Source organism: Acanthaster planci, linkage group LG11 (genome assembly GCF_054643075.1).
Source record: "Acanthaster planci isolate LZ-2023a linkage group LG11, COTS_SCS, whole genome shotgun sequence".
Lineage (NCBI taxonomy): Eukaryota > Metazoa > Echinodermata > Asteroidea > Valvatida > Acanthasteridae > Acanthaster > Acanthaster planci.
Genome location: NC_141787.1, coordinates 15,658,268 through 15,681,800, shown reverse-complemented (window position 1 = coordinate 15,681,800; position 23,533 = coordinate 15,658,268). Strand labels below are relative to the sequence as shown.

General features: G+C 39.9%; 3 protein-coding genes across 3 annotated transcripts; 2 read left to right on the top strand and 1 right to left on the bottom strand.

Annotated features, from left to right (window-relative positions):
- The first annotated feature begins 215 nt into the window (after window positions 1–215).
- LOC110976306 (queuine tRNA-ribosyltransferase catalytic subunit 1-like) lies at window positions 216–4,942 on the top strand. The gene is made up of 8 exons (XM_022229458.2): window positions 216–477; window positions 890–958; window positions 1,228–1,445; window positions 1,913–2,028; window positions 2,218–2,356; window positions 2,756–2,831; window positions 3,423–3,617; window positions 3,939–4,942. The coding sequence occupies exons 1-8, from the start codon at window positions 244–246 to the stop codon at window positions 4,089–4,091; spliced, it is 1,200 nt and encodes a 399-aa protein (XP_022085150.1). The 5' UTR covers window positions 216–243; the 3' UTR covers window positions 4,092–4,942.
- A 373-nt stretch (window positions 4,943–5,315) lies between these two features.
- Window positions 5,316–16,490, top strand: nsmf (NMDA receptor synaptonuclear signaling and neuronal migration factor). Its single transcript, XM_022229456.2, has 14 exons — window positions 5,316–6,105; window positions 6,915–7,018; window positions 8,409–8,526; window positions 9,554–9,622; window positions 9,966–10,096; window positions 10,458–10,547; window positions 10,777–10,898; window positions 11,158–11,232; window positions 11,431–11,464; window positions 11,628–11,698; window positions 12,567–12,652; window positions 12,844–12,946; window positions 13,764–13,839; window positions 14,864–16,490. The coding sequence occupies exons 1-14, from the start codon at window positions 6,050–6,052 to the stop codon at window positions 14,950–14,952; spliced, it is 1,224 nt and encodes a 407-aa protein (XP_022085148.2). The 5' UTR covers window positions 5,316–6,049; the 3' UTR covers window positions 14,953–16,490.
- prdx6 (peroxiredoxin 6) lies at window positions 15,807–22,818 on the bottom strand. The gene is made up of 6 exons (XM_022229461.2): window positions 22,598–22,818; window positions 21,046–21,202; window positions 18,795–18,932; window positions 18,527–18,600; window positions 18,003–18,075; window positions 15,807–16,878 (listed from the first exon to the last, which is right to left on the bottom strand). The coding sequence occupies exons 1-6, from the start codon at window positions 22,681–22,683 to the stop codon at window positions 16,750–16,752; spliced, it is 657 nt and encodes a 218-aa protein (XP_022085153.1). The 5' UTR covers window positions 22,684–22,818; the 3' UTR covers window positions 15,807–16,749.
- Between the last annotated feature and the right edge of the window lie 715 nt (window positions 22,819–23,533).

Here is a 23,533-nt window from a genome sequence, read left to right as displayed (position 1 = left end):
TACAATTCATTAATCTTTTGGGGTTCATGACGTTCATTCAGATTATTCCATTTCAAATTTGGGTGTAGAATCGTCCTGTACAAATGAGATGAAATACATCTGTTCAAATTAATACACACTATCCTGTTTAACTTACTTTAATTCTAATAAAACCATATAATTTGTGAATACATCATTGAAGATCATTACTTCTGCTAGAGAAACTACCCCGCGTAAAAGTGGACACTGCCGACAACGACCAAAATGGCTGCGCCCATGGCGAAAGCGCCGAAAGCGCTGTCTCTAGAAATTCTGGCTGAATGTAGCACAACAAAGGCAAGGACATGCAAGTTGAGGCTTCCACATCAATTAGTAGATACTCCTGTCTTCATGCCGGTTGGGACACAAGGCACAATGAAAGGTCTTACGACGTCACAACTTAAAAATCTTGACTGTCAGTTAATTCTTGGCAACACGTACCATTTAGGCATGCGCCCTGTAAGTTTAAATGCCTGTTTTTTTTCCGAAACTGAAATAACCTAAGTGCATTCTTTATGCCAGAATCCTATAAATCTATAGAAAGAATGAGGCCCGACAGATTTTTTTCAAGTAGCATTAAATTTTGCGCTGGAAATACTTTATAGAATTTCTGTGGAGAGAGAAAAAATTTATTCATTGCAAACAAAGAAACATTAACAAATGATATGTAGGCTTATCTTTTAAATGTTGTCGCAAGTTAAATATGTGAAACATGACATAAAATAGAATCCAAATTCCCAAATCTTCAGGTAACTATTACAGTAATCACACTGATATGGAAATGTCCACAATCACAGATCCATGCTAACACCATGAACACAGTATCATTATTTTGAGTAATACAATGGCATTTAACCCCTTCTCCCCACAGGGACCAGAACTGTTAGAAAAAGCTGGTGGACTTCACAACTTTATGAATTGGAACAGAGGGCTTCTTACAGTGAGTAGATTGTAAATGTCAGCATTGGAACGTTGTGCATTTATAAGATTAACAAGCTTCTTTGCAAGTTTGCAGCTGTTTGCTGATATTACCTATTCATGTTTGCCCATTGTTAAAGGTAGAATTTTTGTCACATTTCATATTATGACAAGAATGACAATACTTTGTTCAATAACTGGCCTTGACCAGTTTGAGCTGTAGTTTACACTCTAACCTTTGTGATTTCAGCCTATTTGGAATCTATTTAATTTCATCTGTCTATGGCATAGGATAGTGGTGGATTCCAGATGGTCTCGCTACTTGAATTGGCTGAAATTACGGAAGAAGGGGTAAAGTTCAGGTCTCCCTACACCAAGGAGGAGATGCTTTTGACACCAGAGAAGTCTGTGGAGATCCAGGCAAGCATCGGTGCTGATATCATCATGCAGTTGGATGATGTGGTGCACAGTTTGACGACAGGACCGCGAGTGGAGGAAGCCATGCGCAGGTAATGAGAGGGCTTCCTCTGTTCAGCACAGATTTGAACCCTGCCCAAATGATGTCTCCTTAATAGGTATTGAGCATGTGCCATTCAAATGACCGATTTTGAACATTAAGTCAGGAATAAACGCAGCCAATTGGCCCCCAAGTTCCAAACTTTTGCTGAACAGCATCCATACTATCAGGGACTTGTGATGCTTGGTGGCGGCAGACAACTGGTCCTTTTTACCGGTTCTGGGCATGCGCACAGTTTGTTTGCTGGTCCAAGCAAATTAAATCTCCCATTCAGTGTTGGGAAGTTGGATTTCTTTTTCAGTTGGATTTCTCCAGTTGAAAATTTGAAAATAAACACTGAGTTGCTTGAGATGTTCCAAAGGAATTATTGAAACCTGTTTGCATGTTAGGCTGTTTGTCAGTTTGTTCAAAATTTGAGGTTGTTAATGAAGTGGAGACATTTCCTTTCATTTATGATAGGTCAATACGCTGGTTAGACAGGTGCATAGCTGCCCAAAAGCGACCACATGAGCAGAATCTGTTTGCAATAGTCCAAGGGGGCTTGGACTCCAGACTACGGACCATTTGTGCAGAAGGTAAGGGAAATCAAATCTTTACACAAATACTTGTATTTTTTCAATATTTAACATTTAATATCTCACCTGAAGAGGTGTTGGATTTTGTCTTGAATGTTTGCTGAAGCTTGTTTGTGGTTTTCAATTCAACATGAAGCTTTGTATCTTTCTCTTTTTCAAGTGGACATTCATTTATTTTATCCTGTGAAGAAATGGTGAAGCGAGACACTCCCGGTTACGCCATCGGAGGATTGAGTGGTGGCGAGGAGAAGGATTATTTCTGGAAGATGGTGACGCTATCAACGGACATACTGCCTAGGGACAAACCGCGATATTGCATGGGAGTCGGGTAATAACTCTAGCTTGCCCTTTCCCAAAGCTGCAGAATTTTTTTTAATTTAAATATTCCAGAAGATAAACCAACCCCATGAAAGAAAATTGCCTCATTCTATGATGTATTGAAAGAGACTGATAACATGGTTTGTATTATTAGCAGGGTGAATGTGAACCAGACACAAAATACCAGGCTCCAGTTACCCCATGTAATCCTTGTTATCCTTTTTTGATATTACAAGATAACTCCAGTTGTTGTGTAAATATGTTATTTTCAAGAAGTATTTTATGACTATATTTAGTGGGTTTGAAGTGGCTTTTTCTTGATAAAATTGGTACTATCTTGTTTTTTTACAGAGTCTAGGGGCACTCTGCGAAATGCATTTCACAATTTGGAAATTCTTCCTTTTTTCAGGTATGCAGTTGACCTAGTTGTGTGCTGTGCATTAGGTGTTGATATGTATGACTGTGTGTTCCCAACCAGAACTGCCGTAAGTATTCCGAGTAAATACGTAGACCACAACATCTGCTCCCTTTAAGTAAGCAAAAGAAACGTTAAGCCTCTCTGTGTGAAATTCTGGTGGGGTACCATTAAAGTATTCCAGAAGGCCTTTGTAGGTTACATCTCATTGTTCATGTACCCCACAAACTATCATAAACACGCCCTTCACAAACCACTCTCTGCTTTGGCAAGGGACTGAAATAAGTCCTTTTGAAGCAGCAGAACTACTGATCCCCTGGATTGATTCCTTAATCCCTTTGAATACCAGTTGCATGTTGCGTCTAATCTGCTCCTTAGCTGTAAACAATCATCAGGTCAGTGTCTTTCCTCATAAACCTTTTACTCTGAGTTGCTCTTTTATTGATTGGTCTGTCTAGACTTTGTAATTAAAGACTTTTACATTCAACAACGTACATCTTTGGGGTAAAATATTGAAAAGTTTTGTCAGCCCTTTGTTCCTGTTCTTTGCAGTTGTTTCAAGTTATCATTGTGTAATAAAAACTGGTTGTCAGGTCATTTGCAGTGTCTTTCATATCAAAAGAACAACAGACTTAGTTTCCTTTTAATTTTTCTGTGTCAGCGATTTGGCTCGGCCCTCATCAAGACCGGCCAACTCCACTTGAGTCAGAAGCGGTACGCCACAGACTTTCGTCCAATAGACGAGAACTGTGAGTGTTCCACCTGTCGGCAGCACACCAGGGCCTACCTCAGCACCATAGCTGGACGAGAGAGTGTGGCCTGCCAGCTGATCAGTGTGCACAACGTCAAATTCCAAGTACATGTAGAAGAATTCTGTCATACTGATATGATTTGATTTGTTCTGATTTTATCCCAGTCCCAGTCCCAGTCCTGTTTCAATTTGTTTTATTAAATTTTCTCCTTTCCTTGAAAATTTTCACAGCGAAAAAATGAATGAAAATCTTGCAAAATAATTTTTTCAGGCTAAAGCCAGTATCTCAGCAAAGCAATTGTTTGTATAATTAAATCATGTGACTTTCAGAACTGAGCTGGTAAATCACAAACACTACAGTATAAGTTCGCTGGGTTCGAGTCCAATCAAAGCACAGTCAGTATGTCTTATTCATAACCTTTCCAGATGGACCTGATGAGGGATATACGACAGGCAATCCTGGAGGACCGTTACCCGGCTTTCATCAAGGACTACATGAGGACTGTCTACCCTAGTGAGGATTATCCATCGTGGCTACGAGACTCCTTAGCATCCGTCAATGTTGACCTTAATAGCTGACGACAGTGGACAACGAATTAGTATTTTATTTTGAAAGCAAAATTTTTAATCAAAAGGGGTTCTTTTTTAAATTGGCATCAATGTTGACAAACTTCACCTGGAGCCAGTCATTCTTCTTCCATTCAGTTCTTAAAGCGGTTTGATGCAAATTTTACTCCATCCCTTCGTCATTTAAAAATATGCTTCTGAAACTTACCTTCTACTTGAGTTCTGAACAGGTTGAAAAATCCTCCAATTTTGCTTCCCTCACTGTTACTTTTAGGTTCACCTACCCCGTGCATATGATTAGAACTCAAAATGCTTGAGAGCAGCGTGCACGATATTTTGTCAAGAGGCATTGGAGACGTTTTGGGTAAATCTAAAGCCCTTTTCATTATGTCAAGTTAGGCTATATTGAGGATTAATGTTAAACTTCTCAGGTGATTCTGATGTGTTTTTAGCTGGTGCAAATTTATTCAAACCGCACTGCAAGGTCAAGATGCTGAATTGTTGTTTTTGGCAGAAGAAAGTTCACACATGCACACTCACAAGACCCTTTAGGCTACTGTTTTATCTTTGGAGAATGTATCATCTTGTTTCTTCTTGGGACTTTTTACTTTTCCCTGCGACAAGTTACTTGATTATTTTTATTCATATAAAAATCTGCACGGTTTGTAATCAAAGTAAACAAATGTATTCATTTGTATTTTTGTAAATCTGAAAACAGAAAGCCTTTTTAGATTTCCAGAAATAGCTTAGAATCGAGCACTCATTCCTGGTATTCTGAAGTAAATGCCACAACACTTTGTAATTGATTAGACGCCAACTTTGTTTTCCAGTTTCCCCCAGCAACTTTGCGCTCAGACTAGATGTAAAAAATAAGAACATGTAGATAGAGGCTTATAACCAAAGTTTGTAATTTCGCTTGCCCGTTTTGTTCGTAAGTGGAGAAATATGGAGTTGGAATCTGTGCTCAACGTATAATTGATAGAATTACCATACCACGCAGGGTATAGCTTTTTGTGACCTCCCAGTGAGGGCTTTACATTAACAAAAGGCCTTTCTTATCCTATTTTTCAATGGGGATAACAAATAATAGTCGGCAGTGTTCGGAGTAAGGATAGCTACCCATTCACGCAACGAGAAGGGGTCACGTTTGTGACATGGCAACAACATGCCCGCTGTGTTTCCCACGTGAAGTGTCCGCTCTGTGGATCGTGGTTTTAACGATTACAATAACATTTCATTGATTAGTTTGAGTTCGCGTCCAAGCTGCAATGGACACACCAATGACAAGATTAGCCAAAGATGTGTGGTTGGTTCCCAAGCAATTGACTCAAACCGCCAAACGAACCGTCTTTGGCCCGCTGTACTGGGCAGTGATCTAATTCTGTTTCGATGTCCGGGAGTTGCGATAAACGCGAGGGGAATTTTTAGCAGTCGTTTAAGGAGGACACAACCCGACGCTTCTCGCATACCTTTGTCGACAACTACATGAACTGTACCTTCAGGAAACTGATGCAATCAAGCTTCAACGTGGATCAACCGGGGTAACAGCCAAGACGAATAAAATATGCCCACGGCGGTACAAGAATGCACCAACATTTGAGGGGATTCAGTTTACACCAACATTCTTAATGAAATGGACCAAAAGAGGGTTGATCATCTTCGCTTCGTTGCGTTGTGCGAATAGGTTCTCTCTCTTAAAGCGGATCTACAGTGAAAATCTCGAGGCCCTTTCAAAGCCGCATTAGGTTTAAAAGGCTGAAGAATCTTTTCGATCACCCGTGCCGCCATGTTTTGTGTTGAGTCGACTTTCAAGCTAATTGTCTTGATACAATCAGATTAGAAGATATGATCCTTACCAATTAATACCATTTCAGAAACGTTTGAGAAATGAAATTTGAACGTGTGTGGATCAATAACCTAGGAACCGACTAGACTGTTTGGAATTACAGCGGATGTAAAACAAAGTTACCATGGGATCCAGTCCGTCCAAAAACAAGAACAACAAAAAAGTCGCCAATGTGATGACGTGAGTATTACTTCAGTCAATTTTGAGGATTTCTGGAAAGACTCACGCAGTGCCCAAGGGCCTGCAGTTTAAAATACACAATTTATCTTTCTTGCTTCAGAATATAGGCCTATTTGACATTCTCAAGGAAAAAATCGCACGAGTATAGACACCCAGCATATCTTTGGGTAATTAGTTACAAATTATCTCCTAATGAAACACCAATCCGTCAAGCATGAGAAAAATGTTTAGTAATTAAAGTTTAATTGGATATTACGTAACGACGACACACATCAGGCGAGCAAAACGTTTAGAGGTGTTTAATCAGTGTGTGATTATCGTTGCCTCGTATAAAATTCGCGGGGCCTTTTTTTATCAATAATGTCTGATATGTAATGAAAGTGTTGAGAAGCTTTAGACATTTGAAATTCTTGGAGATATGGTAAAGTTCTTTACGTAATTCTGAAGCAGATCATGACTTGCATATCTTCAAAGATGATTTATGTGTAATTTATACTTTCAAAAAAGGTAGAGGCTCTTGCGTTAAGATCCTACGTGAATATTACTCCGAGAATGCTAAGATGGAAACCCAGAACTATTTGCATAGTTCAGCTCAGCTGTAGTCAGCAAACAGTTTGCAGATGTTTTTGCATTTTATAATTGCTTTCATGAAAACAGTTTATTTTCCCTGCTGTTTAATTTGTCTATATTTCCTGACTTACAGATGAGTTTAAAACGCAATGAAATATTGTGTAAAATTGTCTAACTTACAATACCCATTGGCAAGAACTTGCTTCAAGTCTGCTTTACCTTGCATGTCTTGTATACAGTGCAACATTCGCATTCGATGATGCGGTCAACAGAGCAGCAGAACGGCGAAGACGCGAGGAGGGGGAATTCGAAAAGACGGGCGACAGACTTGCAAGTGGAAAAGGTAACTGGGTGTTTCAGTTGAATAAAAGTGTGTGGGGAGGCAATGGCAATTTCCGCAATTGCTATCAAGAGAATTTGAAAAACAGTCCTCTACTTGCACCACCAGTCAACCGACAAATGAACCAAAATAAATGATTGGTCTCGTTTTTATGTTCGCTCATAATCCAACTCTCCGACATAAAAGGCCAGATTTCACATACTCCAACCAGGACTTATTGCAAGTCACCAGAGACGAAGTGTCACTGAATGGGAAAGTAACATCATCTTTTCACACAACACAATTTGAGTTTTAAGAAGAAATAATCGATTCTCATCGCATGGAAAGCTTGACGTATAAGTGTCGCAAGGACTTTCTGCGGCGTAAGCACATTATCAGCAGCAAATTGACAAACCATTAGGCCTAACAACTGAGGGTAAATTTCGAAAGAATTAGTGATTGATTTTTCACACCAATTTCTCTCTTTTTCATTTTCTTTCACATTTTTCCACACCTCCCCCCTCTATTTTACTTTTCACCCCCCGGACTTTAAAATAAAGATTTCACGGCAACAGGTCTGTATTCTTAGTCACTGCTCAGTAAATTAGGTTATCGGCATAACAGTTAGGTGCTGAACATTATATATTAGTAATTTTATCCCTGAACACGTAGATTGGGTTCCATACTTCGAGGATCTAGATTCAATTCTCAGTAACTGGTACAGACTAGGGCCGGCGCTGTAGTTGCATGCATCTTTACTTACCGTGGTCACTAACATAAATGAAAGCCGACAGGTATCGATTTCTATGTATTGAGAGTGATTGTTGTGTACACTATTACCGCTTGATGGGTCACCGAGCAAATAAAACTCGATCTCACTCCACATGAAAAAAAGGGGGGGAAAAGACAAACATGTAGGCATGTACGGGAATAGAGCTGAAGCCAAAGGCGTTTCATTTATCGTCCCAGAGCGGAAAATTCTGAGAGCTGCGTTGTCAACAATCAGTCGAGATCTGATCACATTCAAGTGAAAAGGTCTGTCATCCTAAAAATGTGCCCATAATTAAACTGCCTGCGTGCGCGTGGGCACAAGACTCAATGTAATAGCATTTATCTTGGCAGATTTAAAAATTCAAGCATGTTGTAACAGAGTGATTGTATGATGCTCCGTCATGGAGAGAAGACTATTGCTCTAGTGTGATGGGCCTGGGGTAGACGCTTCGTACTTTTATTGTCACATAATTTAAAAACAAAACTTGCTCTCAATATGGTGCACTGTGCAATCATATCTGTGAATATTAATCAGATTGGATATGAAGAACTTAAAAAAAATTGATTTTGTTAACAAACATTATTATCCCCCTAAAATTATATTTTATGGTCATGATTTGGTTACAATTGATGCCTTTTACAGAGGAACCCTTGCAGACCAATGGGGTCGTCAAAACGGCAGAGCAGGAGATGGAAGAGGGCGCTATTAGCAGTGAGGAGGATGAACTGATGCTGAGCCATGCCTCCGTCAAGATTCAAAGGTAAAACACTGGAGATGACGATTATATAGTGAGAGAAGAGCCAATGCCATCACGGGTTTACGTTATAGCCAACTCTTCACGAAATAGCTCTCCCACCACGAGAATAACTAAACATAGAATTTTAACTTTCCTGATAATTCATAAAAATATCAACGACTAAAGAGTAAGTACCGCAAGATTATGAAAATCTCATGAAAAGGAAATACCTGATCCTAAACGAGAGTGTCTCAAAACTTTGTTGACAATGATGATAAACTTTCAGCGTTGCACTTTTTTGCACACAAGTCACAGTGATGAAGATCGAACAATCGCACCTGTCGGTGTTTTGAATGCCACCAGAACAGGTTCGTGGAAATGTGCTTACAAGAAGCAACAAGAAATATTTTGCTTGAATTGAATAATGTATCACTGTTCATACTGTTGCCAGATATACTGGCGCCTACAGCTCCTCAGGCAAAACCGACAGATGATTCTGTCGATATATCAGGAAACGGACTTCAATCATCACACGTTTCAACATAAGCTAGGGCATATCCCTCTTATAATCGAAATCAACTCGACATTGTCGTTAGTTTGACGACTACAGAAGGCACGATAACTCACTGCCAGAAATGATTCAAACCAGGAAATTAATAACCTCGGTAAGCAGAATGGCAAATTCGGTAGGCTACGAGGAACATAAAAGCCAACAGTCTCTAATTCAACGAGCTGCGGGAAAGTGACGCACTATCACGCAGTGCCAAGAGTAGATGCAGTAGTCTTCAAACAAGTCGGTGTTAAACCTAAGGCCAAGGTTTCTCGAACATGGATGAGAGTTAAGTACAGCGAATATAATACATGTACATCTGCACTACCCCATTTGCATACATGTGCATTTAAAGCTCTGTAAAACCATACCGTTGCAAGCCAATCCCGTAAATCTAGAGTGAATTGATATTCTTTAAGGCGAAGTGTTTCTGCGGTAATTCTTGATACATGTACATGTAATGAGTTTTCAGAGGAGTAACTTGGAGGTGTTTCTTTACAGTGTGTTCCGTGGATACAAGGAGAGGAAACTCAGGAAGCAGGAGACGGAGATGGCTATCAAGATACAGAGGTGAGTAAAACCACAAGTCAGTGAAAATTATGGAATGATAGATCCATGCATAATCATGCAGTCATTCTCTGGGGGTCATTCTTACCTGCGGAAGAGCAAAAGAAGACCAAGCGTAAATGGCTTTATCGGTTGGTGAGTTACTGATTGCAAGCTGCGTTTTGCCTCGTCAGTGTTATATGAAAAATGATTGAATTCATTTTGTTTTTACTAAAGTCGCCGAAATTTCTAATCAGCCACACTGAACACGCAGTGGAAAGAAACACATGTACACGGATATTGTCTGAAAACGTTGATATACCGAGCTTTTTCGTGTACATGTATACGTACATTTTGAAATGTGCAGGATTTATCGCCGTCATTCGTCCATCAAAAAGGCTCTGTCAGAGGAAGAGACAGACGCAACACCCGTGGAGCCCGAAGCAGCGCCCGTCGTACAAGAACCATTACCAGCTTGTCCCGAAGAGCAACCAAAAAGTAAGCCCCAAACGGAAAAAGACAGAAAAAGAACTTTTATTTGGATCTCACTCGAATAAAATTCGAAGGAAAATGTTTTTAATCGTCTAACCAGGTAAACCTTGAAAAAGCAACCACTCCCTGAATTTCCCGAGGTAAAATTCAATTGAATGAAACATAATGGTTCCTTTTAATTCACAACATTGAAAAAGGGCTTGCTTGCCTAACTGTCACTATTGGAAAAACTTAAAACCAGTTATCCCTTACAAATGCTATGGAAATTAGTTTGCCCTGAATTTTAATTGGTATCAGCTGCAGGGTGAGTTTCCAGATGGAATGATTACATGAAAAAAATGAACGACAATTTTCTTTCGTTTGACAGCGTCCGAGGAGAAAGTAGACCCGATACTCAGCCGAGACCAGTTGAGTTCACAGTCAAAGGCTGTGACCAAAAAACACTTGGTTGGAGTTGGTAAGAAAACACCTAACCTTTGTTAGAGTAGGGCCCTGACCTTTTTATTCTACTTAATACAAAAATAACGGTTTATAGTTTATTATATATGCGCATATGTTAGTTGGTTTCTCCCAAAATGATTTTGCAGGGGTTGGATCAACAGCATGCCACACCCTGCATTTCAATGTTTTTTTTTTGTTTTGTTTTTTTTTTCATTTTTACAAACTCCGTCCCTCAACTGCCACAGGAGAAAAGACGAAAGAGGAATTTTTGGCGTTCCAGGATGAGATCACGGAGTTGAAATGGTATGCAGAGCAGCAGCTGGAGAGGGCGCTATGTGGCCATGAGTTCGTCGGACCAAGGATAGTCGTAAGTGAATCAACAGACTTTACAAAAAAAACCTTATCCATTTGAGAGGACCGTGTTAATTAGTCTGTTTGTGTGTGTGTGTGAAACTGTTAACATTTGAAATTTTTGGTACTTGATGTTGGAGTAAATGGGAAGCATTTTGAAGCTTTTTAAAAAGTTTTTTAGGGAATGTTTGTTTGGAATGTGTTAAGTTTGTTCTACAAATCCTTCCACAGAACAAAGGCCATCACTCAACAGTTACTTTTACATTCCATTTCAGCTGGTTTCGTCCAAGATACCAAAAGGACAACTTCTTGCTAAGATTGTCAGAAAAGATGTGCTGATATTTGTCTACGTAAGTTAAAATAGAAGGGGCTAGTAGCTTGAAGTTCTGAATGCACCGTATCCTCATTTACCGTAAGCTTAATCGAACCATAAAAAGTGTACGCACATCAGTGAGAATTTTTATCGAAAAGACTATAAACGATGAAATGAAATGTTTCATTATTTTGTTGTAAACTAAAACGAAAAATACTTTTTTCTTTCTTTGCAGGATTTCAACAATGATTCCTTCGACGTGTTACTAGGCAAGTTCCCCCCCCCTTAAAACATTATACTCTTTGGGGAAGTGATACGTCACTTTTCTGTATCTGGCTGTTCAGGTTATTTCAAATGTAGTATAAGAATAGGCGTTGCCACTACTTCCATCGGTCTTATGTGTATCTTAAAGTATCATGTATCTCATTGCAGAAAACATCCGGGTGAATCTCGAGGCTTTCAAGCAAGGCTGCAAGGCGCGATCCATCTGTCTTTACTGTCAGGTACACAGAAATTTTTTTCCAACAAAAAAAAGGCATCAGAGAAATATGGAAGGGCTGCGTAGCACCGTGATCAGAATATTGACAAGAATATGATATCATATCAGTGCTCTGAAACATGTAATTGTCGAGCTTTCGGTAACTGAGTACCTTCTTCAGGGCAAGTGAATACAAAAGATGCATTGTTGCGTTTCAATTTTACAAACGGAAACTAACGAACTACATTCTGAACCTACTATAACTAATTAATTTAAAGCATCAATAATGACCACTTTAGTGATATCTTTTATAACTGAATGTCCATCGAAATCTATAAAATTTTGTTAGTCGACGAAGAAAGGTCTAATCTGCTTAATATAAGCCTACATTGAATACAGTGGGCCTAAATGCGGCCAACTGAACCTACTTCTTCTTATGTCAAGTCTCTGAAACAACAGCAATATTTTGAATAAGCCATTTGCGAGTTAAATTCAAATAAAATCTGGTACACTGAGTTCTTCAAATTCACATGAACATAACAACTTGAATTCTTCATACTAAAACCACTTTTGTTACACCTTAGTGATTCGGGCAAGCTTTTGCTCAGTTACGTAAGAGACGCCTTGCAATAATACACTGTTCTCAATGGATAAGAAAGGCACAAAGGAAGCAGTCCATTTTAGAGATGGTGGTCGCTATGCAAAAGCTTGCCCCGAATCACGAGGTATAGCAACAGTGTCTTTAGTCTGGGGAATTCAAATTGTTACGTTTCTATTCAATCAGATAACACAGTGTACCAGATTTTATTCAAATTTAACTCGCAAATGACTTATTACCTCGACATTTTCACAGGTTGACATTTGTCTATTTTGTCTTTCTCTTTTGGTGGCAGGGCGGACCTGGTTATATGTACATACGGAGAGCAAAGGTGGTGACGGTGGCTAAACTTAAAAAAGACTGTGAACAAGACCAAGTCAGGTACATCCAAATTGTAATTCCTAACACTTTTCCTATACATCTAAGGGTTTTGCTGAAAGACAGAAGATGGAAAAATCGTCACGCAGTGTTCACTGATCTCAAGCTAGGCCTATAGATCTATAAAGCAAGACAGACACAAGTGCTCCTTTTGTCTTGACTATCATGGTTCTTTTTTTTTCGGCGACCAACAGGTTCTTCAAAGAGTTGGGCAAGTATTTGACCAAGAAAGAACCACAGAAGTCGGTCATTCATGTCATGGGATGTAACATCCTTGGGAACGAGAAAGGCCAGGAGGTTTGTGCGACATTCGTGACAATTTCTCAATAGGCTACAAAATATCATAAGAAATAAGTGATTTGGGGAATGAAACTCAAAAAGGACAAGAACGATCCAGTACAGCTGACCACAGATGTCGGATACAAAGCAAAATCACAGATGAAATGAAAGCTAGGCCTAGAAGGTATTTCACACTTTTAGCCCCGATCATCGCTTCGTTTTCAATTTTGAAATGGACGACAAATGTCCAAATATCAGAGGTTGCTTACCGTATTACATGTCCAGACGGATATCATTGGTCATATTTTCAGCTGCTGTACATATCCTGTGGTGTCGGTAACATAGGCCTATGCATAATATATAGACGCATTGGGCACACGAACCACGTGGTTGCAAGGAACAATGATATCATCAAAATCCCGCCAAAAATGACGTACAGAATGTTGTTAGCCTTCACGTTACTCATAACTTCCGGCTGAATTTGTCGTAACATGAGTGGACAATTCTGGACCAAAAGACTTCCAGTTGCACGTTATCACCACTGGACGTTCCTGAAGGATTTCAATATGTCCTTTGTGCCTTTCGGTTTTTTCGAACTCTGTGAAAAGATCACGGCGTGTGAGAATGTGGGGAATCCATTTTTGTAGAGGGCGCTTGCCGCACGGGCGGCAGAGCTCCCAGTGTGCAACAGGGCCGCATACGGGAATACGGAAATTGTGTTTCAGATTTTTTTTCTTACGGTTTATGTTAACTTTCTTACCGAGATGACGAATTCACAATACAGTACCAAAGGCCAGAATTATGGAACTACCTAATTGTTAATTTTTCTCTTCAGCTTTTTGATTACCTACGGGATTTGATAAAGCCCAACCAGGCACGTTTTGAAGCCCCACTTGAGCTCTCAGAAGCTGGTAAGACATCCCACGTTTGTAACGATATACCATCAGAAGGTTTAGACATTCGCGACCATTCGATTTCCTCGCCAGACTCGACAAAACGACATGTAAATAGCGGTATTTGATGCCTTCAGCAAACCTTCATTTGACTAATGATATCATTGTATGAGTTAAGTTTGTTTCTGAGGAAAAAAATTCACAGAAAAAAAACCACTTGTTTCAATATTGTTTCATTCATATTTACTTTACCGTTTTGAGACAGTCCTTAAAACCCAACGTATTTATCATTTAATAAAAGACTAACCATGTCCTTGGGCAGATCAGATAGAGAATGGACGCTGATTAATATCCTTTGCTTTCGGCTCGGGCCATTAATCAGCGTTCATTCTCCTGATGAAGCAATTCCAGAACGGTGGCGTTAATTTTCATAACACAGAAATTGACTCAATTGTTCTATTGTCTCTTCTCTCGCTACTTGGCACGGTGATGCTCTTGATTTTATCTGATAAAACCTCGGACTTTGTTCGTGTCGCCCTTCAAAAATTCCAGTCTTGGCAAACAATTTAGTAATGCATATCACTGTAACTGTACTACACACAGAGTTACACACTTTATACATGTACAGTATACGCGTATTAACGGTATCTTGTATACCTGCATGCATCATACGTGCATTGTACAGTGCACCAGAAAATTGCACTGACTGGAAAAACGAACAGACTTTTATCTCATGATTTGGAAAAATGTTCATGTCACTGGTCATAAATACATAACCACATAAAGGGTCAATTTCATTTATTGTTACAATCTCTAGATCTTTTGGAAATCGTGTGTCACCTCGTGGAAATTAATTTTTATGATGAAATAGCCGATTGTACGTGGATGTTTGACTGGGTTACTCTGTTCGAACATATGAAAAGCACTGCCTTGTGTATGCGTACTTCAAAACATGAGAAATTAACAAAATTTGGCGGTGCCACTTTTAACAACTATGCAGCTTTCCAACTAAATTATTTTTTTCTGCATCTTTTCTTGACAGGCGCAGATATGATTGACATGTACTTTGACTTTAATAAATACACCGTGTGGAGAGCTCACAAACATTCAAAGCTGGACCCTGAATTATGAGACATGAGATCGGATCAGATGTTTAAGAACTCGTCCCTAATCTTCGAGCATTTATACTGGAGGAAAAATGATATTCACGATTTAAAGAGCTCACAGTTGGAAGCTAATGGATGGTAGGATGTCCAAGGGGGAGGGATACCACCACAAAGGGTATATATGAAACCCGGAGAACGGGGGAAGAGCATGGTTTTATATTGTGAATGAAATTGGCTTCCTTGGTGACTTCAGATTAGGATGGACGGAGTAAAAACCCTGCTTACCCGAGCTATACTGCATACCTGTGCACATCATTTTTCTGTGATGGCATACAGAACCGAGCAAACACTTTCTGCGGGGTGTACAGGCTGGTTCACACGTGGCGTGAAAGCAACTTCAAAATTGACACATCGGATAAAATGTTCATACAGGAAATTTGAAAAAAAACTTGACTGAACCCAGCTGCAGTTGCTTTGTGACGTCAAATTTGCTTCGCTTTCATGTCCACTTGAAACATCAGCCTTTACACTATTGGTGACAAATTTGTGGAAAAGTGTTAAGTTCTGCGCAATTTGGAAATCAGAAATACAACCCTAGCGCACTTTGGGCTAACATACACAGCCACGCAACACAGTGCATGTTCTTTGCGGTAGAATAAAACGGATGCAAAGAGCACTAAAATGCTCCAATGTTTAAGGGTACACTGTGTATACCTGTACTTTGTTCAAAATTGTATTAAAATTCTATTTATGCGTGTTGTGGTTGTAATTTTACAGTTGAAATAAAATTGAGTGAAACACGGAAAGTCAATGTCTGCAAACCTACCTGATTTCTCGTTGTTGACCACTTCGCAAATAAAGCAAGCTGAGCAAAATCAATTTCATATGTTCTCAGCACCGAGCCATATTTATTTTATGAAATGAAGTTTTGGTCAACTGGGTAGTCACAAAAACTCCAATAAAGATGCATAACAACGTGTATACTTAATCTCTGCTATAACCTTGGCAACTGAGGAATGCAAGTCAAGAGGAAACAATATATTTTGACCCTGTACAGTGTGAAAGGAAAATAACACCAGGGTGCAGAACTTGGTGATAAAACCCATTTGTTTTTCAAAAATGTCTACTGGTAACTAGACAAGTTGACTTTTACAGAACAATTTAAGATGGACGAGAACACTTTCACAGGATAAATCAAAGTTAGTCTAAATCCACATGTCTTTGTGGTTTAATTCAATATTTAGGTTACTTGTTGCTGATTTAGATCTTGTAATCACATCAAATCATTTCAATGAAAGTAATTTACTGGGAAATGTCTATCATTTTCATTGAAGTACTGTTTAAAAAATACATCCTGCATAGGCAAACACTCACCTCAACTTCAGTATGCTTTGGTAACAATTACTAACTTTGCAAGATTTCTCTTGAAGTGTCATAGCTCTCATGCTTTAAATCACTGAAATCAAGCTGGCTAGAAATTAGCTGTGCTGTGGTTATAATTTACAAAAATATATAGAAATGGGATTACACGTGTGTAGAGGCAACAGTACCATGCTAGAGAAATCTTAATGATCTACCAAAAAAAAAAAACACCACAAGTTCATCTGAACGTTATCGAACATTAGTAACTAAACTTGTATTAATCACACATGATGAGAATATATATGTGACAGATTTTTCAGACACCTCACAGAAATTAGTGATGACCTCGGAGACATAACATTTGGTGGGACTGCAACGAAGCCTCGAAAATAGTGACCCAACTCATTTGTAATACATCATGGACCCTGTCTTTACTGGGCTGGAGTCCTGGGACACTCCATTACGGCTGAGGGGTGATTCGAAGGTAGCTCTTGCCCGAGGGGACTGGTTTCACTGTCACCCCCTTGGGGAAGAGTTGAGCCACCTCCTCTTGTTTCACAGAAGGTATGACCATGCAATCTCCGCCTTCCTGCAAGAGTTAATGAAAAACATTGGAATGATCAGGTATAAATATGTCCTGCGGGCTATGTTAACCCTACCCCCCCAAGGGTTGCTGGCCCTAACCTTCCCCATTCACACAAAGTTAAACACCCATATGGGACTTTGTGCACAGAGGCCGTTGGACTTGGTTTTTCTGAGGTATGCCAAACCTAATGCAAAAGCCAGCTGTTATGGGCCTACCAGACCTATCCCCACAGAATTAAACACTTTACTACTGTTTAATTCTGTGTGGTTGGGGAAGGTTTGGGTTAACCTCATTTTTTTCATAGGAAGGCATTTCAAAGGCCCCATTTGTTATCCTGTGTTGACCTCAAAGTTCTAGTTGTCGGCTTTATCAAATTTTGTTTGTTGCATAAGACAAGTCCACATGTACACATTAATTACAACATTAACTGGATAACCCGACTTTTTCATATAATCCCGATATTACACTACTCCTGATAGTGACTACAGTGCAGAAATTTCACCAGTCGTGTCCAAACGAAGTAAGCATGTAGATATTGACCAAATCAGAGCTGCGCTTACCCAATGCACTATGTACTCTATGATAATCCCCTTAACCTCAAACTATTTACAGTTGGCCCCTCAAATTGTCCACTTTAAGATGATGTGCAAACAGTGGCATAATATTCAAAGGTGACTTCAGTAAACCGTAGAACACTGAGCTTTATCAAAAGCCTTTTCTAAAACTTTTTCCACAGTTTTGCAAATTTTTAAAAACAGTGTTGAAAACCAAAGTGTGTTCTGCACCAATAAACTAGGCAGCAAATCTGTTATATAACTCTTGATAACAGTATCAACCACCACATATCCAGTGCTGTGGGCCAACAATGCCTTTTCAATCATCAAACTTCATGTCTTCCGGAGGATGAGGACTTCAAGGATCTACGCAATACACAATCTTTTTTTCATGCAACCCTTGCGTCACAAATGTATTTCCATTGTCTGTTTTGGTATTTCACAGGGTAATGTGGTTTTTGTGCCAATGAGTTTTCAATATTCATGGCAAAACTGTGATGTCATATTTGGAAGAAAACTACAGCATGGGACATTATGGATAAGATCAGTGTGGCTGCGTGGAGGGCATCTTACCTTCCAGTCAACAGGTGTGGCCACCTTCTTGGTAGCAGTCAGCTGCAGGGAATCCACAACACGCAGAATCTCACTGCAGAGTAGAGAGGAAGTTGTTATTTGTCATAAAAACCCCTAAACCCACGTACCTACTGCCCATCTGTGATCATTGTACTAAACCTAATTACATCAGGGTTCCCAGCATTTCACGAAAACAAAATTCCCTAATTTTTCCCTGACGATTTTAACAAACATTCATGGAAAATTATTCAATGTATTTCCACTTTGACATATCTTTTAATGTTTTTTCGCAGTTTAAAGACAGACCACTATCTTTTGGGCTAAAACAATTTCCAGACATTTCTTCCAATCGAGGCACTCTTCTCAAACTCCCTGACTAGAAAAAGGGAAACTCATTTTCCAGGGTTTCACTGAAGGGGGTTGACCTAGGCTTTGGGGGGGGGGCAAAGCAAGCATTTTCTGTGCAAAGTAAAGCTGTGTGCTTCAGAGCATCTCGTTCATTTGCTACACATATTTTTACTTACTCAAAGTTGCGGCCAGTGGTGGCGGGATACAGAATGGACAGCTTGAGTTTCTTGTCAGGTCCAATGATGAACACCTAACAAATGCAAATGTAAAGATTTGACCACAATCATTCAGCTGGCCAATGTACTGTTTAAATGTGAACACAACTTCCAAGCATCTTTGCGTGAGCATGAAATGGACCAAGGCCCGTCAGATTACAGATGATACGGGTATAAAGAGCACAATGTGCTGATGGATACTTGGCGGGAATTGGCTTGAGCGACTTACGCAGCGTGCGGTCAGGGGCATGCCAGCCTTGTCTCTCTCATCTGGGTCCAGCATGCCGAATTTGACGGCCAGGTCACGGTTGTCAGCAATGATGGGGAATGGGAATTCCCCGCTCTGGCCGCTGTAGGACTGGATGTCCTGTGGATAAGTGAAGGCACGCAGGAATGTAACAGGAATCTTTTAGGAGCATGAAGACATTAAGAGGATTTGTGGTGTTCGGCTATGTTGGCTAAGGCCCTGTCCAAAAGTTATAGCTGCAGTTAGAGTAACACACGAGCCTATGGAAGCCAGTAAGTAGTGGCTACAGCCACTTTCCATAGTGAAATATGTACCATTTCAAGCCACTGCAAACGGCAATACAGTTTGGCAACTGTCAAGGATGCTGCTCTGTGTCATAATACAGGTTTAAAGGCAGATGTGGCTACTGATGTTTTCTGTGTCTCTGTACATGTTATCTACACAGACCAGTTTAGACAAGTCCAAACTAAGTATTCTCATTACACACAAGGTACTACATGCATGCAGTCCCAACTGATTTCTGTTTCAATCTGAAAAATCATAGTTGACCAAAATTGGGCATTTTCAAAGCTGAGAAATCTTGTTCTCGTTTCTGGTCTCTAAATTGCTACAACTGTTCCATTCTGTCCACATAAGGTGAAAATCACTCATGCATGCATGTACGGTATGTAACAGCGGCTGTTATGTGAACTAATGCACTGACAATGCCAAGGTTATGCAAACTCATTAAAAAAATTACTAGACAGAGCGTTTAGAATCCGTTCAAGTCTCAAGCTTAGAAGAAATTCCTAAAGCTTCATTCATCCCGTTTGGCTGATTTGTTGTATATGTACTTTTTTCCCAAGTGCAATGACCAGTTAATAACAGGCACTTTGGCAGATGTACAATACTATCACAATACATGTACATGTACATGACACCAAGTTCCTTCATCAATGGCCAATTTGTTTTCCTTTGTCAATGAAGGGAGATTGTCGGCAATCCACTCACTGCGAAGTTGACTATGACCACAACAATCTAAACACCATAATTGGATTACTTTGCAGCATTATTAAGCCTTGGAAGGATAGAAGCTTCATTCTGTGACGATTTTGATGGTCTCCTAGAAATTTTTCAGCAATTATGAGGCCTTTATGAAAATTGTTTACTTAATTGAATTAAATTCTGCGTTAAAAAGAAATTCCAGTTGTGTTGGATCGAGGAGAGCTCTGCAGTGCCAAGGATTCAGTAAGTTTTCATGTCCCTACATGAAAGTAGAAAACTGAATTCAGTTTCTTCATTTTCAAAAGCAGAACACTTTTTTAATCACCGACCAAAAACCAAACAGTTAAAATCAAGCCTCTGAGGATGAGACCCATTCCAATTCACCAAGATTTTTATGTACCAAACTCCAACAGTTTCAGCTACTTCAGTCATTCAACAACTGGAAAAGAAAATGCCACCCAAGTCTTACCCGTTTACAGCTAAAATACTTTCCCAAGGACATTAAGAATCCATAGGTCAACAGAGAGGGGTGCAGCTTTTCCATGGGATACAATTGACAAAGACCACATTAACAATGGCAAAAAGCCCAGGTGTGTTGCCTCAGCGAGTTCTGCATTGACATGCACGTATGGCTGCATTGGCAACGCATCTCCCATGGACTGAATCAGTCAGCGTTTCGTGGCATTGGTAGACATATTATGCTGTGCAAGTAACCTGCAACAGCGTGGGCTCATTCAGGCATACACTGTACATGTAGATCTTGCCTACCATGAATTCTCTGCAGTTTGAATGACATTTTCTCTTCCTGCTTGATCAAACTTAGAGACAGTGCTACGCTTGAAATTCATGGTGGGGAAATGGAACGGAATGTCCGCCCTAATACTACTGCGAAAGAGGGATTAAGTTATGCAATTAATCTTTCTCTTTCTTTGACCCAAAACCTATCCATTGTTTTGCTAAACTTATACTTTGTGGAAGAACTGAACTTTCTGTCGGCAATGACTTTAGAAAGAATGGGGTTGCAATCAATTAATTACTTTCTCTTGTTTAGATACATACCGATTCAACATGTTGAGCTAGTGAAATCAACACTATAAGGTCCTGCATGCTTCCGGAATGATCAAGGATTCAATGATATAAATCTGTCTACATTGTATAACGTGCTGGAGCTAGGCAGAAATTTCTACATCAATCTCAAGTCCTTGATAAAACATGAAATACTGATTATCACTTGTATTTCATTTTTCACCTTAATCCATCCAACATGGCTATCAACATCATCCACAGAGAGAGCAATCATTTTGACGTTCCTCTTGGCGAATTCGCCGGCCAGGCTGGCAGCCCTGCTTAACTCTGTGGTGCAGACCGGGGTGTAGTCAGCAGGGTGGGAGAACAAGATGCCCCAGCTGAAATAGAGGGAGTGCAGCTTGAGTTTATTCAATGGTTCCTTGCCACATTAAAGGAAAGATTACCGAGTACCAACGGCAAGGAGCACATGTATAGAATAGGTGATAACATGGCCTCAAAAGTCAAATTTGGCAGGGGACATACGCAATCATTAACCCTAACCGCCAAGCATATTGTTTGGCTTACAGTACTCAGTACTACAAAATACTAAGTAATAGCCCGAGCCTGAAGGACCTAAGGCTACAAATTACTACTTCTGGCTAGGTTTACTTCCATTGTTACTTGTACAGAGAACAATAAAGCCATGCATTCATAGTGCCACAGCACTGTATGCTACATTGTCTTTTCTATTGTATTTTATGGCTCTTACAAGCGACAGCACTGACTACTACATTTTACTACAAGTAGTAATTTGTAGTATTATGTACATGTAGGGTTAGGGTTAACTTAGAAAACACTTAGAATTTTCAGACCAATTTCACAACATTTGTGCACAGGGTATCAAGTGATGTGGTGTCCATGCATGGAACTCTTTCCAAGGAAAACTCGTTGTGCAGTGGGATAGGGTTACTAGTGGCATTTTTCCAGTGTCCCTACATGTAAGTCGTCTTCCTACCACCTCCATGAAGGTAAATTATTGCAAAAATGTTACAAAAACATGAATCTGATATTGAGATAAAGGTGCCAGGATACAAGTTTTCCTTCACTCCACCCTCCATAAGAAGGTTTTACATTCCATAATTACTTTGAGGAGTAAGATGCTATTTCAAATGAAGTGGCGTCAGCATATTAAAATACGTAGCTAAACATTTAATGTTGTTACTTATCACAATACATTACAAGATTAGGTTTTACAAAATAAAGTCAAATGACTACATTAATGAACAAGGTGAATGAACAATGTTAGGTAAAGGATGAGGCAAGACAGCTTTTATTCCCTAACCTTTGGAAAGACTAGCAAAAACTAAGGACATAAAAAAACAAAAGCATTACACAAGATTAACTATGGCGCAACTGTGGTGCAACATTCCATGCAGGCATAACCTTACTCAGTGAAAAGACTTCATCATGCTTACAAATGTTTTGCCAAGAACATATGCCATCATTAGTCACGGATGTAGGCCGCCAGTCTTAGCCCATTTATTGTAAATAATCATGCACTTAGCAGATACCACCTCCAAGGTGGGAAAATTCGTTACTTCATGCTTCCTACATGCTTCACCTGTGGTACACGATTAGGGTTCTGGCCTGGGCCTACGAGTTACGACCATGCCCCAATAACAAAGTGGCTAGAAATGCCAGGAGCTAGGACCCATGACACGTGCAATACGTAACACTAGGTACATACACGTACACATGCACGGACGGTATTTACCGAAACATGAGCGATTTACCTCTCTCCAAGCCATTCATGGAATTTGATTTTCCCCACGCTCGTTTCGGCCTCAAAGTTGGGGAAAGTGTCTCCAAGATTCACCATCTTGAACGAGTAAGGCTCAACAAACCGAATCTGTCTGTAGAAATGGTAGAAATTTGCTCGCAACACACACCCACCACACAGGGTAACAACTGCACACTTTGCTTCCGCACTCGTAATCACGTGTACACGATTCGAATCTGCTGAGTCACCGTACCCCGTGAACGTGCGCGTGCGTGTGCGACGTGCCTGGTTAGCCTGCCAGGCCTGAACAACCTCCAACAAATCAAGCGGAAATTTGCATGTGACACGACTACTATTTAGTTGCCCGAAGAACTAGAAAAGGGGTGGTACATGTACACGTAACACTGATCGCTGCTTGGGTGTGGGCATGCATGCGACTGGCTGACGTCACCATTCTCCAAAGAAAAGTGGAGCCCTGAACTCCAGAAAACAATTGTCTGCTGCTTGAAATCAATTTTAATGAGGTTTCACGAAAAGCATAATGACAGAGCAATAACATGTCACTAGCACACACATGGCAATCAACACTCACAAATATTTACATCTTTTCTCGGCACAAGTTGATTCTCTCTGGCTCGACTGGAAAAATCGGACATCACAAGTACACGTGATTCAACTAAATGCCAACATTAAAAGCAGGCAAATTCCACACGAAATTATTCCGTCCGAGTCATTATCTGTCTAGGTTAACGTCTGTGAAGCATGTGGGACATCACTGATATGAATTACATCTGAATACAGATGGTGCATTTAATTCAGAGAGCAGTCAGTCATTCATCACTTGGTATACTTCAATGTCTGTCAACACACGTGCAAAAATTGTCTTAAACCGTAACTATTCTGATAAAATATAATACACTTTTTCAAGATGTTCCACATCCATCTAGAA